Raw genomic sequence first — 14,512 nt, 5'->3', positions numbered from 1 at the left:
TTAACAGAGCTAAAGAAATTTATCATCATGGATATAAAACCCTCTGAACAGCAATCTGTACACTGAATCATAATTCATCCAAATCTGTCTTTGAGATCTGTTTTGGAAATATTGTCTGTACCCACAGCAGTAACAGAAGTTAACCTCTTACCCTGTATGCCTTCTCACTAATGGCCTTAATGTTGGCCTCCATCCATTTCCCAGGAACTCCATCAACCACTTCACGATAGTTCACGTAGTAGCCAGTAATTTCAGTTCCACCAGTGACTTTAGGTTGTTTCCATCCTAATACCATCGAGTCACGAACACTCTCAAGTACCATGATGTCATAAGGTGGAGATGGAGCAGCTGTTTCAATTGTGAATAATACATAAGTTGGAAGTAGTATTTCAATAGTCAGACTGGCATTCAGTTACCATATTCAGGTGGCTCCCATCCTGCATTTCCTAATTAGACAATATTTATGTGGTCAAGGGAAGTTTCTGGAGTTGGAATAAGAAATGCAGGATAAAAGCTTCCATAAACCAAATGAAGAAGTCCAAACTGCATAGGAATTAGTTTTCAGGATCATTTGTTTTTTGAGAAGCAAGCTGATATATAGTGAAAGAATGTGTTGCAATTGCAGCTCTGATGTAAGTGATCAGGACTCGCTTTAAAACTGTGAAAATGAGGAACTAAAACTAACATTACAGGAAAAGTTAAAAATTGGAGATGCAATGATTTGTATTGCTGAAAGCAAACCCTTTTTCACACATACAATATTTGTTGTAGTTCCTTTTTTTAAATAGGCCCACATTCTTCCTTTCCGAGAATGAACTTTATCTGTTCATTCTTTCTTTTTTTCTCTTTTAAATTTATACACTGTGCAAATTTTATCATTGCACCCATCACATGATCTTACCTTAATGGAAGGAAGCATGATCATAGGCACTGTAGACTGACCAGAAACGGAACATGTCTGTTACTGGAAGTTACATTAAAAAATTTGTGGCATAATCCTCTTTGTAAAAAAAAAAAATTTAACAATACAGAAATCATTAACTTCATCCCAACCCATTTTCTTATAAAGCCTTTTCTGTAACTAGTGGGGAAATGCTTGCCCCACCCAATATGTCATTCACTAGTGAAAAGCCCTACTTGTGACCCTGAAGTCCTACTTTTGATGGAAATCCTACATCATATATGTTTCCTTTCATCTTTAATGCTTTATACCACTGTCAGCTAGCCCCAGGAGCCTCTACTTTGTTTTCTGTTCAACATTTTACACAAGCTTTATGAGTCTCACTTCAGAGGCCTGAGGAGGAATTCAGTTCACTGGCTAGGTACCAGGACTTAAATGAAATTCAAGCCCCCACATTTCTTGGGCACAATGGGTGTTTAGGTGTTCACAATATAAAACATGATTTTGCGCATGTGCCTTCAACTTGATAGGTTTTCCTCATTACATATTGCTGTCAGTCAGAGATACAACACAACATTCATTAGCACTGTGTCTCAGAGGATAAGCTGTAGCTTAGGCATAAATCCACAAAGGATCTTCATATATCCTAACACAACACAGATTTTCATGCTTACCATCATAATCAGATTTTGTTTTCTTCACATGTACATAACCCAGAGACTAGGTAACAAAACTCCTAAAAAATTACTGAAGTGATTTAGAAATAATACAGTATCTTGGATACATTAATATGTAGTCAAACAAGCTATTAAATTAGTAAATGGATTAATATGTTTCACTGTCAGTAGCCACTAAGTTTGTAAAATGGTCTCCAATAACATTACATGCATAATAATCTTAACAGAGTGTTGCCATGTAATTCATGGGTCTGATGGAAGATTCCTCACTGGAGAGTGCGTTCACTTGTGGTGCAAAGGAGCAGAGGTTACAACTATCTGAAGTGGATGTACCAAAGCAGTGAAATCTATTTATTTTATTAACTCTCACCTCTATCTTTCTTCTTTGTCACTTTTTCCAGTGTCAAAAGATAGCCAGGTTGAGACTTACTTGCCTGTTTAGCAGCAACTTTTTGTGGTGCAGATGTGACAGCGTCCTTAACCGTTTCTCTCATGTTATTGTCTCCTGTACTCCCCAGTTTGTCAGAGCTACCAAGTAGCGTTTCTCTATTAAATTTAGCATTGCATTTTAGCAAAGCATCTGTGTCAAAGATAGGCTGGGAGGACTCATGCATGCCTTCCCAGCTGGTAGTACAGTCTGTTAGTCCACCAGCTTTACCACTCAGTTCAGGACACACACCATGAAGCAATACTCCCCCTATAATTGCCAGAAAACAGCAAAGACATTTTGAATTTAGAATACATTCTTTTCTTCTTCATTTAGTCAACAGAATGAAGAAATGCGTACAGTGAGCAATACAGCCAAAGTATGACAAATCACAGGTTTTACACACAAAATGTTAAGCTTGAATTCACACAAATTTGAAGTGCATAGAATACCTCTCAACCCGCTCACAAGTAATGCTCTTTTGATAATGTCTACTTTTCAGAGCAGAATAAATATGGAAAGTTAATAGTAATCTTCATTTGCTACAACTATTTTAGTGTTAGATCTTCCAAGCCATATTTCTGATCCTTTCAAGATGATCTCACAAAATTGCCCTAGGCCACATTTCTCTACTCTAAGGTTGTGAGGTATGCAGTTTTAATACAAATGAAAGCGAGGATGTTGCAGACATTCAATTTATTCTAGCCCAATGATCTCATTAATCTTTATGGATTGGTTCAGGCAGTGGCAAACAGAAATAATTCATCAACAAAGGGAGAACACACAGGGTTATAGAAGGTTTAAAAAAGACACATTGCACTGATTATTAGGTTTAGGTATGGAAACAAATTTCTTAGGAACTGACTGTATATAGGATGGTGTGCATTAGAGGTGATAAATACCACATTACAGAATCAGGATGACATTCCATTTTGCAGGATAACTATGAAGTGAACTTGGCAGTGCTCTCTTACAGTGGTTCACAAGAAACACCTGCAGAAGACTGGATGGTGAAGGTGAACAGTCTACAAGAGTGCAGTGACTGCAGAACTATGGTGGTGAGACCATAGAATCTATGGATAAATTATTATTTGTGGACAGCATTGTAAAACAAAACAATTATTTACAAATAGTTGCTGAAAACATCTTTACTCTAATTAAAAAATCACCATGTTTATCATTGAAAGGAGCAATGGAAACAGCTTACCAATGGCTGCTTGCACTTCTATAGGCTCCGAATCCTGTGAAAATTCAGTGAGTCCCGCTGCATTAACAGCTCTGACTCTGAAAATGTACTTCTCACCATTGATGAGACCATGGCAAATGAATCTAAAATGAACCAGTGAAGGAATACTTAGAAAGTATTAAGAAGAAAATAAAAATATTAAGGGGGAAAAGAAAGCATTTCTTCCGTGAAATTTATTCTGGTTTCTGAAAACTGAGGATAAACCATGACTCCAGTTATTTAAATGAAGGTCAGAGAATGCAGGATGTATCTAAGCATCTCATTCACGCAATGAAGATGATGTCTAAACCCATGTCTCTTTAGATATACCGTTTACCAACACACTTTCCTTCTAAGACGACACAAGTTTTTGTGTTACCAGAGGGTCTACCTTGCTTCTGCTAGTGTATAAAATCCATACTTCTTAATGGAAACAATGTGAAAATCTGGAGACATAAGGTCTATATTTTCTTGTAGGATATCTTCATGACATAAGTAAAAGATACCTGTAGCACAAGTTCTCATAATTCACTTTCAATGATAAATGGAAAATTGCAGTGTTCAAAAAAATTACAGGGCATTGTACAAGAGCTAAAAAAAAAAAAGTGTCCACTTTCTTGCTTCTGTACATGACACAATAATCTGTCAGACAAACTTTTTTATTAGAATAGTTTTTCTACTGGATTACCTAATGATCACATAAAAAAAACCTCATAAATTTTCTCTGGTGTCCACCCTGAAAACACAAAATTTCCCAAGACAGGAATAATTTATTTTGGAAAAATTGTATTTTGGTAATTTAAACATTTTATTTAAAACAATATTTATTTTTCAATAGGTATTTTAAGTGTGTTTTATTTCATGTTACTTTTATTTTGTTCTACTTCATAATGTCATGTCTTGCACTACCAACACCGACATCATGCAACAATGTGTGAAGCAAATATAATGGGGAAACCAAAATGTACTTCACAATCAAAATTTTATTTTGGGGAAAAATATAAAACTTGAATCAAAATTTTCAGGGCAGAATTTTCCCTACCCATTCTACCAGACTTTTCCAAATCATTTGCTTTCACCAGAATGTGTGCAGACAACAAATTTCAAAAGATCAAAATACACTACAGCTAATGCTTTGAGATTGACTCAACCAGAAAAGCGAAGAGTTAACAGGCAGCCTGTGCCTGACTGCATCGTACATTATATCGCATTGGCTAAAAATGCAGTGATAGGAACATAAGCAATGTATTTACATCATAATATATAGTAACTCGGAACAATATTTTTATTTCTGTGGTGAATAAAGATCATGTTTCATATTTTAAAATAAGCAAACAGCATGAAACTTCACCAACAGTTGATGTAACCACAGTATAAATCACAGAAGTATACATGAAAGTATATAATATTGGCACATACAGCTGTTTCAATATAAAGGCACAAAATACTTAAATTGTTCTGCTTGTGTTCAAGCAAGTGGGGTTTTATGTACTTTTGATATACTAAGCATTTACAATGCCCTTCTATACAACAAAATTGGTCCAAGAGTATTTAGCAGAGCCTTACTTATTGTAATAAGGGTTGTCATGGATAGCAATTACAAATAAGCATAATCAGCTGGTACTGCTTCAGGATTGACATCAATCCACTTGAGATCAAGTTCTGCAATTAATCCATTAGACTCTGAAGATTACATCCTTATTCAAACAAAACCAAATGTGATTTAGCTTGCAAAGTTTTAAATCTTGATTATTTTTTCTGACTAGCCACTGAGCTTCATGTCAGTAAGAAATGTGAGTTTATACCCTATTATTTAAGAGTGTTCATTAACATCTTAGTAACTGCAAGTGAAAGAGCAGTTAGAAAGTAATATTGTTAGTGTGATACAGTCCACATCCTCCTGACATTCTAGATATGCAGTCCAGAAATGTTTACAGCAGTCTTCCAAACCAAAGGACTTTGCTTCCAAACATTATGCAATTTAGTTTTCCATATTTGTAACAAGTCATTCTTTGCTGTACTGTTTTTTATCAAACTGATAGGCTGTACAATAGCTAGAACTAGCAAGCTGCTTCTCTTTTCTTCACTAGTAATGTCCATGTTTCCTCCCCCTTGACTAATTGTTTCTAATATAAGGTTGATTATAAATTCCTTTTGGACAAGACTAACAGTTTGAAACATGTTTTTGTTACTTCATATGAACTTCACCTGCAAGAGCAATTCCAGCCTGCTGGCTACTACAAAGCAATTAACTCTACTACTACAAATGGCTGGAAAGCACATATATCCAGTAAATTAATAACTGGTGACCATAATTTCCATGCTTTAAAATCCATTACCTTGTGCCTTTCACTGGATTGTTGTTGCATGGTTCCCAATGACCAGATCCAACTACACTTGACTCAATGTAGTACCCAACCAGCTCCTTGGCATCTGGGGGCTCTGTCCAAGTGACAACAACTGAGGTATCTGTATTCCTAGTTGGCATAATACGGCCAGGGGCTTTCGGAATATCTGCGAGAGAGAAACAGAAATAAATTATACAAATAAAATAAGGATGACATTCTATTCTTGATTATATTACCATGACTAATACAGTTTTAACCCTCAAAAAACTCTTCTGATTTAAATTAAGTAATCTGGCACAACAGGACAGGATCATTGGGTTCAAGCCTTTGGTGTTGAGGTTCCTCACTTCTCCATTGCCTATGATTCAGGGCATTTCCTTTAAATTAGGTTTAGTTTATTCCCTTGTGCTGAACATCTGCACCAGAGATGTGAACTGGAGCTTTCAAAAAGGGAAAATGTGTTAGGTGCACATTGAAATTTTTGTGCAGCCCACAGAATAAATCAGAAACCAACACCCCTGTTAAGTAGCAAAATGCATCTAAAGTGTTTTTCAAGAAGACCTGTTTTACTCTTCTTCAAGAATGTAGTTAATGTGCATCAAACGGCTCAGAGAACTCAACCAATATGAAGTAAACAGAGACAATCTGGGAACTGGATTGAAATCTGCATTGCTGTTTGGAAACAAATTGCTAATGTAGGTGTAGCTACTGATGCTTTACTGTGGTGAACATCCTGGCTTCTCTTCCAGTGGAAACAGTCTCTGCATTCATGTAAGTATTAAATTCTTCACTTTTGTTTAATTTGGCAAACAAGGAAGGTTAAACTCTGCTGATGTCTGGGCTTATTTTCAATAAAGACTCTAAGTAAAACAAAACATTTTTGTACTTCCTTGAGTTTTCATTTTCTTTCACTGTTTGCAGCCTTTACAGTTCTTGGCATCGTTATTGGCAGCTTAGTTCCTTTGGTTTGCATCTGTCATTTGACTATACATTAAAGGTTCAACAACACCAACCAAAATTACTTTAGCTAAAGGGAATAAATCACTGACTAATTTTCATACTTGAATTATTTACTGGGCAGCTATCTGTCTTCAGACAAAACAATTACATCATAAACTGAAAAGATACCATGGAGGTAATTTAGTACATATGACCACACACTTACCAAGTTTGTCATCCACTACAGTGGCTTCAGTTGCTTCTGAAGGTTCACCGATTCCAGCTGAATTGCAACAGCGAACTCGGAAGCAGTAGGATTTGCCTTCAGCCAAATCAAAAACTGCAAAGCGAGGAGACTTCACGGGGATCTCAGTATTCACCCTTTGCCAGTCCTCTGTGCCAGCAACACACTGCAGTCAAACCCAGAAACCATGTTTGGAACAGAAGTCTCTGAAAGCTAAGTGTTTAACGCAACAAGACTTTCCACCCAGACCACCAAATGCATGTCTGCTATGGAGAACAGGGAGTCATGTTCCTTTTTTGGGCCTTTCCACAGAATGAGCATATTTCAAAGCTTATGAATGTGCCAGATGTCCACCTACTACAGAAAACGTACATAAAAGCTTACTGGTTTTAATATATCAAAGCTAATCTCCTCTCCACTGCAAGGAAGTGGTGTTATTATTAACTGCATCCAATTCTGGACCACTTTTAAAATAAGTTCTGCAGACATTCAACATCATCCAAAGAACAAAACTCTAACATTACCACATTGCTTCTAGATGTTCTTGTGTCACTCTTAATGTTTCTGGTGTGGCTTCCAGAATTAATCAGGAACTGACCTTCATTTTCCAGAAAAAAATAACGTGCAATTAATTTGTGAATTGTTTTTATTTCTGTGGCTAGGAGCTCTACATACCATGATCACTTATACCATTAATATTAGGGATTAATTTTTGCCTATGATTTACATTATGGATAATTTCAAATAATGGTTCTGGTTTCTGAGGGATTTAAAATTCTCAGGAGAACGTTATCTGACTATGTGACATTAGTGCTCAGTACTCAGCATGCAATAGGTTATTAAAAAGCTTTATCATATGGAAACTCAAAATTCATATATTCATCCTTTCTAAGCCTGTTGCTAAGTGAAACTCATTTATTTAGATCAGATTTTGTAAGAGCAATAAAAAATACAAAATGGGAAGATATTCATGTCTCCCTTGATGACACCTCTAGACTGATAGGGAAAAACATTGATAAAGAAGTTTGTGAGCCGTGAGATACAAGTAAAAGGGTGATGGCATGAAGAATTTTGTAGGCTAGCAGCCATGCAAAAACATCTCAGAAAAGCAGAACACTGAAATTAAAACTGATTTTGTTCTAGAAAAGAAATTTTGTCATTTTGTTGAGTTGGTGAAGCTAATGGAAGGTTAATGTAGAGGATGAAAAAGCAGCTGGAGGAGAAAGCGCTGATGCAAAGAAACTCTTGCAGAATACCTCCACCCAAAATGTAAACAATCTGTCCCACCAGACAAGCTTCATTTATACAAATTTTATTTTATATATATATGTATATATTAAATATATATATTATATATATATATATATCACATATGATATATAAAAACACGTGACTTTTCTCTGTGCTTTCTCATTATAGAGGGAGTTTGCCAGCCTGTCTACTCCAGGGTAGGTCAACGACACAATTCATAAGAGGATATTGCATTGTGTGACACATTCTGCATCTACTTTCCTATTTCTCATCTGTCTTTTCTTCCTAGTTTCTCTTAATCTACAGTTACAGTTATCTTGATGAAGTTCTAGTGCTGGCCCTAGTTTGAAAGTCTCAGGTGGAAATGGAAGTTAACTAGAAGTCCAGAAGAGACAGCAAAACAAATGTAAAAGACTGCCACAACATGATTCTGATTTTGTCCAATTTTACCTTTTCCACAAAGTACATGATACCCTCATGACCCCGCTGTCCAGGAGGTTTCCAGCTAAGCACAACATAGTTCTTGGTGGCTTCAATAACCTGGAGGTCTGTAGGTGGACCAGGAACAACACCCTCTGAAGAACAGAGAAGAATAGAAAAGGGAATTGGATTTAATTCCTTCACATTTGTATCAGAATTAGTGCCATAATTAACATATAGAAAGAGTATTAATATACCTTGGCACCTGATATGTTTTTAAAAAGTAGAGTTAAAAGTCTTCTAAACATTGGTTTTAAACATCCTTCTTTTAACTCTGAGCATGTTTATTTGTTAGGTCCTGAATAATGAAGCCTCACCTCGACAACCAAGTTGTGAGTTATTCAAGGTCGAGTGACTCTCAGAACAACAAACTTTGGGTGGGTGCCAAAGTCCACTGAACAAACTGGGAGTTTTCCTAATTACTCAGCCAGCTTCACATTAGACTTTTGTAGGCAAAAGGGCTGTGTTTACCTGCAGGTTCTTCCTCAGTGACAATAATCTGTCCAGTCCAGGGAGCAGAAGGGTGACCTGAAACAAATGTCAGAGGTATCATGGAAATGGGAGTCTTCAGGAATTTTTGAAATAACAAGAAAACCTGCTCTTTTGTGGTTCAAAACTAATATTTGCAAGATTCACGTGAGCTACATTTTTGGTTACTGCTGTGACTGTTGCTCATGTAGGAAGCTAGTTACCCAAGCTAGTTGCAGGCTTACCAGCTTGAATATTGAAAGCAGCTCAGCAATCAATATAGCTAGAATATTTAATCCACTGAAACATCTATTTCTTCCAGAAATATCACTGAAGTCACCTAGGTGACAAGCAGAGGTATTTGGCTCACTCAGCTCATCGTTTTCAAAGAATTAACTTCTTTATTTTCCATACTCTATTCATTTGGTTTAATGGCTCACTTATTAAAGGAATAGACAAATTCCTGCAGGCTGCTTTTTGTCTCTTTTTAACCACTTTTCCTCACATTACCAGCTTTCAAATCATGGGTCACAGTCACAAACAGAAATGGCTCAGCCTGACTCAACATATCCACTTGCTGTGATTTGGGTGGCTCTCTCAGTGCCTCTACATTATCATATTATTGCAGTTACGCATTCAGCTATCAACCAGGTCAATGCACTTTCAGAGATAATTTTTGCAAATGCTGTTCTCCACCTCCATGTGCTTCACCTTATGTTGGCTGATCTGTTTTGGAGATGCAAGCAGAGAGGGAACAGGTGGGAAGAAAAGCAGATCAAGAGGGATGAGAGGAGGAAATATAATGGCAATAGGCCACCAAGACTAGACTTCATCTTCTGAGATAGCTTCCATGCTTCCCATTGAGAAGAGGCCTCCCCTAGACTTCAGGTTTCATGTGTCTGTCTGAGCACAAAGTTTCCTGACAGTGCCAAACATCCTTAGGCTTTTTGTTTTTATTTTGAATGGGAACCTTGATCATCTGACTGTAGTCTGTAGCTTGCAGCACTATATACGGTAAGACATACAAGCTGGGACCATGGGAGCCCTGTAGCTTTGCATACAATAGCCCTTCACATTTGACCATTTTAAAGAGTAAAACTTCAGAAACAAGTAGAAATAATTGTATTTTAGGCATATGATTTTGGCATATGGTTAGAGAGGTGGATTTGGAAGCAAAATGTCTGGGATAGTGCCAGGCCACAGGAAAAATATCCTGACTTGTAAAATGTTAACTTTAAAGAAGAGAGCTTGGGGTCTGTTGGGCTACCCTGATATTGTGCTGATGTTATTACACGACTTTGATTGTCACATGAGCACAGAATCAGCCACCCTTGTCTGTGGCTCAGAGAGAGACTATTCACAGGAGCTGTTCAGCTATTTTGTTGGCTGAACAAAAGTGGGTCTCTTTAGGCAGTTAGCTCTCCTGTGCCTTTTCCCCCTTTCTGCAATTTCAGAGCGTAACACCGCAGCCAGCAAACCCCTTGCAGCAGACAGAGCACTTAGTGCAAAGAGCACTGAGACGATTTCTCTTGGCAAAGCTGTCTCCAAAGAGTATTTTGGTTTTGCATTGCTCCCTCTAGTGGGATTTCGAAGGCTTATGAGTACATAGTCATACTTTTTTTTTAATGAGTTGTGACTTCTTAAACCTCTCAAGCAACCTGCAAAAAGCATATTTTACTTCTAAGCCTGGCTCTGTCAGCAGGATCCAGAGCAGCCACGGGCTCTGACACTCGGGACGGTAGGCTGATGCCAGCTTTGTTCACAGCTCGGACTCGGAAAATGTAGGAACGGCCTTCAATCAGACCAGTGACGGGAAAACGAGCAAACTTCACGGGAGTCTCATTGCACTGGGTCCAGTGGGTGGTGCCAACCTCACACCTGAAAAATACAAACAGCAAGAGCAGTGCTGGGAAGGGAGAAATGTAAACTCGGGGCATACACCTCCCCTTTACAGCTTCACCATCTGTTTGTCTTCGTCGGCTGGTCCATAACAGTTTCCTCAGCAGCGTTATATACCAGCGACATCAAAGCAGCTGCATCAAGGGTCCAGGGCTTAGTACCATCTGGGCATGCACTAAATCCCTCACAGCTGCACCCCTTCTCTCCTGAACTGAGGAAGGCACATGAGCAGAACTCGCTTCATGGTTCAAACCCTCCCAAGTATGCTTAGGGAGTGTCAGCTTTAGCATACTTGAAGGGACATGAAATACACGCATCTTTTGCAGTTGCCAGAAGTCGACTAGTTCGTCTTTCATGCACAGTGCTCCACCATACATCCTGCAAAATCATGGGCTTCATGGGGTGTGGAGACCTCTGCTGTGAGTTCTGTGACCAGCCCAGCACACAGATGGCTGTGAACAGGGTTAAAGTCAGGCACTCAGCTGGACCCCTCTCCAAACACCACTGGGGCTGCCAAGGGAGCCTGCGGTGCAGTGGCTGCAGCCATTGCAATGACAAGACCTGGTTGGGTGGTGCTGGTCCCACTACTGTGAAGCCTCACACCTGGCAGGAGGCTGGTTTTTGGCAGAAGGAAGAGATAACCAGCAGCAGGGAGGCACCGCAGCGACTTTGGCTCAGGGAGCCAGGAGGAGCCTGTGGGGATGGCTTCCCAGTATCCAGCAACATGGTCACCAGCAACATGAACTAGCAGCTCAGGAAAGGCTCTTTATTGCTGATGAGATATCTGCCAAAGCAAATGTTACAGTGCCTACCCAGATTCCTTGGCACATGCGAGCATCTCTTTTCTGGGAATTGTCATCATCTTGCTCAAGGTGTTTTTGTGGTTCTGGTTTCTGCTTGGGGCAAAAGGTGCCTGAGCTTTGCCTCTAGCATTAGCACAGACTGGTCCTGCTGCCTTAGGTGACCCCCTCATTCTACAAGGCAGTTAGGGGCTACCCTGGCTTAAGATTTTGGTGCCTAAATACCATTGGTGGGATTGAATACTGGAGAGCAGTAACACAGCTTTGAATTTAGGAGCAAATGTAGAATAAAGGAGGTAAACACAAGAGAAAAAGCAAAATGCCATTGTCTTACAGTTACTCTCAGGACTAACATCCCTCAATAGCCTAGTTTTAAAATGAGATATTATTTTCAGAATCTAGTCCTGTCTTTTGTTTAGGATTTTTCAATGAATGTTAAAGATCTGTATCTTAGACCTAGCACAGCATAGTTACAGCAGCAACTGACACTCGTAAGATGTCAAAACCAGTAAAATTATATTTGAATTGAATGTACTGATGTTTGATTTGTTTCACAAAACAATGCCCTCTTTTTAGACATATGTAATTTATGTATATACAATGGCATAATATAGTGGCATATTTATTTTTTATAAATATATATATATATATATATATGTTTGGGGGGTTTTAATACGCATCTGAATAAGCCCACAGGAACTCCATATTACTAATGATGTATTCTGTTACTGATATTCAAACAAATATTACCAGCTCTGAAGGTCATTGAAAGTCTTGAAATACTGACTGAATTTCTTAAATCCCAAGCTTTTGGAATCTTGCCACCGTGTGACACATTCAGGTTCAGGTTTCACATTTAAAAAAATTATTTCCAATTCTTATTGTTGCAGAGAAAAACACGTAAGTGTGATCTGCATGAAGCCTGTGATTTTAAGAGCTTGGAAAAACAACAGCGCATAAAAGTCCCTTTGAGATAATATTTTGCTTTCTGGTACATAGTAACTATTTGGAAACAGGCAGGAGAGCACTGATACAGAAGGAGCCACAGCCTGATGAAGGAGCCAATCCTGTGAGCTACCAAAAACTGCAAGTCCCAAGGCCTCTCAAGCCTGACAGTGAGCAGTGAGGCCTGAGCTATACAGTGTCTTGCAGAATCCTTTCTATGTAGTTAAATGAAGCAAGAAGTCATTATTTCCATGAAAGTTAGATTAGTCCCAGCCAATCTAAACCAAAAAAAGTTATTTTCTTCTGGCCAGCAACAAGAATGAAAATAACAAATGACCATTTTATCTCATGCTTTTCAATGTGCTTTTAGGTTTTTGAGTTAGAATGATCAGCAATATGAATTCTCCAGTCTGGCGTGCTCACTGACCTGTCAATGAAATATCCGAGGATGGGGTTTCCTCCATCAACAGCGGGCTGCTTCCAGGAGACAATGACATAATCTTTGTTGGCATCTAAGCACTGCACATCCAGTGGTGCACCAGGGGCTCCAGGGATTTCAGCATCAGCATCTATGAGGACGGAGATGTACATTTCCAAATGCAAACCACAGTTCTTTCACAATTATTAATCATTAAGGACCAAACACTGTTCCTACTGAACCAAAAAAAAAAGTAGATCCATTACTGGCTTCAAAAAGTATTTGTTTTCATATTGCCAGTATTTTTCTAGGTTTTGGGTTTTCTCTTTGCCACATTTATAAATGCTTAATATGTTATAGCATACTGTAAATGTAATTCACCTAGGCATTTTAAATAAAATTAGTAACATGCATTCTGGTTAGGTAGTTGTCAGAGACATAGCTGAACTAAAAACTTGGCAGACTATGTATTTACCTGCTATTCTACTTAGGAGAAGAGGCTGATATCTTGGCTTGCAGCTAGGCAATAGCTCAATCAAAAGTATTCATCCATTGGATATAGAACACTGAATTAAATATCTTACCTCCACACATACTCCTTCAATGTTTGGTTTTGGTTAGTTATGAACTGCAAAGGTATCAAAACCTTTTGAAGTTTAATTATATCATACATACATTATCATTGTGGAATATAACCTTCATAAGGATGAGCATATTGTTCCTTTCAAGTGTTTATCACAAATCTAGGACTGCTGGTGTCAAAGGGCCTTGACTCCAGCATCAGCTTCTGGACATATCTTATCTAAAGCTTTGAAAAACAGATCACAGTGCTAAGCACTGGGGAATTTTACTGTTTACACAGTCAGAGTCTGATCTGTGAGATGGGGTAATTTTCATATAGAGAAAAATAACCTTTGCATGAAGATTGTATGAAAGACTTTCAAAGAAGAGAGGTTGTTTCTCTGCAGAATAACATCAACTTGTACAATTGCATGTAGCATTTTTCAAGCCCTGTTGTGAGCTACTTCAAAAGAAGACCTTAGACAAGAAAGATTATTCATACATTCCATCTAAACCCCAGACTTCTTAAAAAGGTTCAATGCTTCAAGGCATTACAGGATTTTGTATTACGAAATACAGCAATCCCTATTTTTTGCACTTTTGGCTTTCAGAAAAAAATGCCTTATAAGAGTATTTAACACACTCCATTAAGTAAAAGAGTAGTCTTTAGGGAAAACAAAAAGGGCCTTTACACTGTGTCTTCTTTTATAGGCAGAGTAGCATTACATGGAGCTTTTGAAGCTGTACCAAAGTTACTGAGTCCAGGTTCTAATTACAGCTAACTCAAGGCATTTTTAAAAATGATAACATACAGACTAAGCAATCCAGTTAACATAACAAAATAAGAAGAACATTAAGAGTAATAACAATATGTCTTCAGTGATCTCCATACAAAAGGTTTTAATTGCCTGTATTTACCACCTGATGGA

At 38.1% G+C, this 14,512-nt stretch overlaps 1 protein-coding gene across 1 annotated transcript in view; it reads right to left on the bottom strand.

The window, feature by feature from the left end:
- Positions 1-14,512, bottom strand: part of MYOM1 (myomesin 1) — a 68,998-nt gene that overhangs the window by 28,458 nt on the left and 26,028 nt on the right. Inside the window, exons 11-18 of the mRNA XM_010584853.1 lie at positions 13,032-13,173; positions 10,639-10,838; positions 8,964-9,020; positions 8,463-8,587; positions 6,744-6,927; positions 5,570-5,744; positions 3,213-3,334; positions 152-348 (exon numbers count right to left, since the gene is read on the bottom strand). Coding sequence (XP_010583155.1) covers positions 152-348; positions 3,213-3,334; positions 5,570-5,744; positions 6,744-6,927; positions 8,463-8,587; positions 8,964-9,020; positions 10,639-10,838; positions 13,032-13,173 — 1,202 coding nt within the window. The remainder of the gene's footprint in view (positions 1-151; positions 349-3,212; positions 3,335-5,569; positions 5,745-6,743; positions 6,928-8,462; positions 8,588-8,963; positions 9,021-10,638; positions 10,839-13,031; positions 13,174-14,512) is intronic.

The sequence above is a fragment of the Haliaeetus leucocephalus genome, unplaced genomic scaffold, assembly GCF_000737465.1.
Source record: "Haliaeetus leucocephalus isolate CR32 unplaced genomic scaffold, Haliaeetus_leucocephalus-4.0 Scaffold1007, whole genome shotgun sequence".
Classification (NCBI taxonomy): domain Eukaryota; kingdom Metazoa; phylum Chordata; class Aves; order Accipitriformes; family Accipitridae; genus Haliaeetus; species Haliaeetus leucocephalus.
The sequence above is the reverse complement of the archived record's forward strand: the minus strand, read 5'-3'. Positions and strand labels throughout refer to the sequence as shown.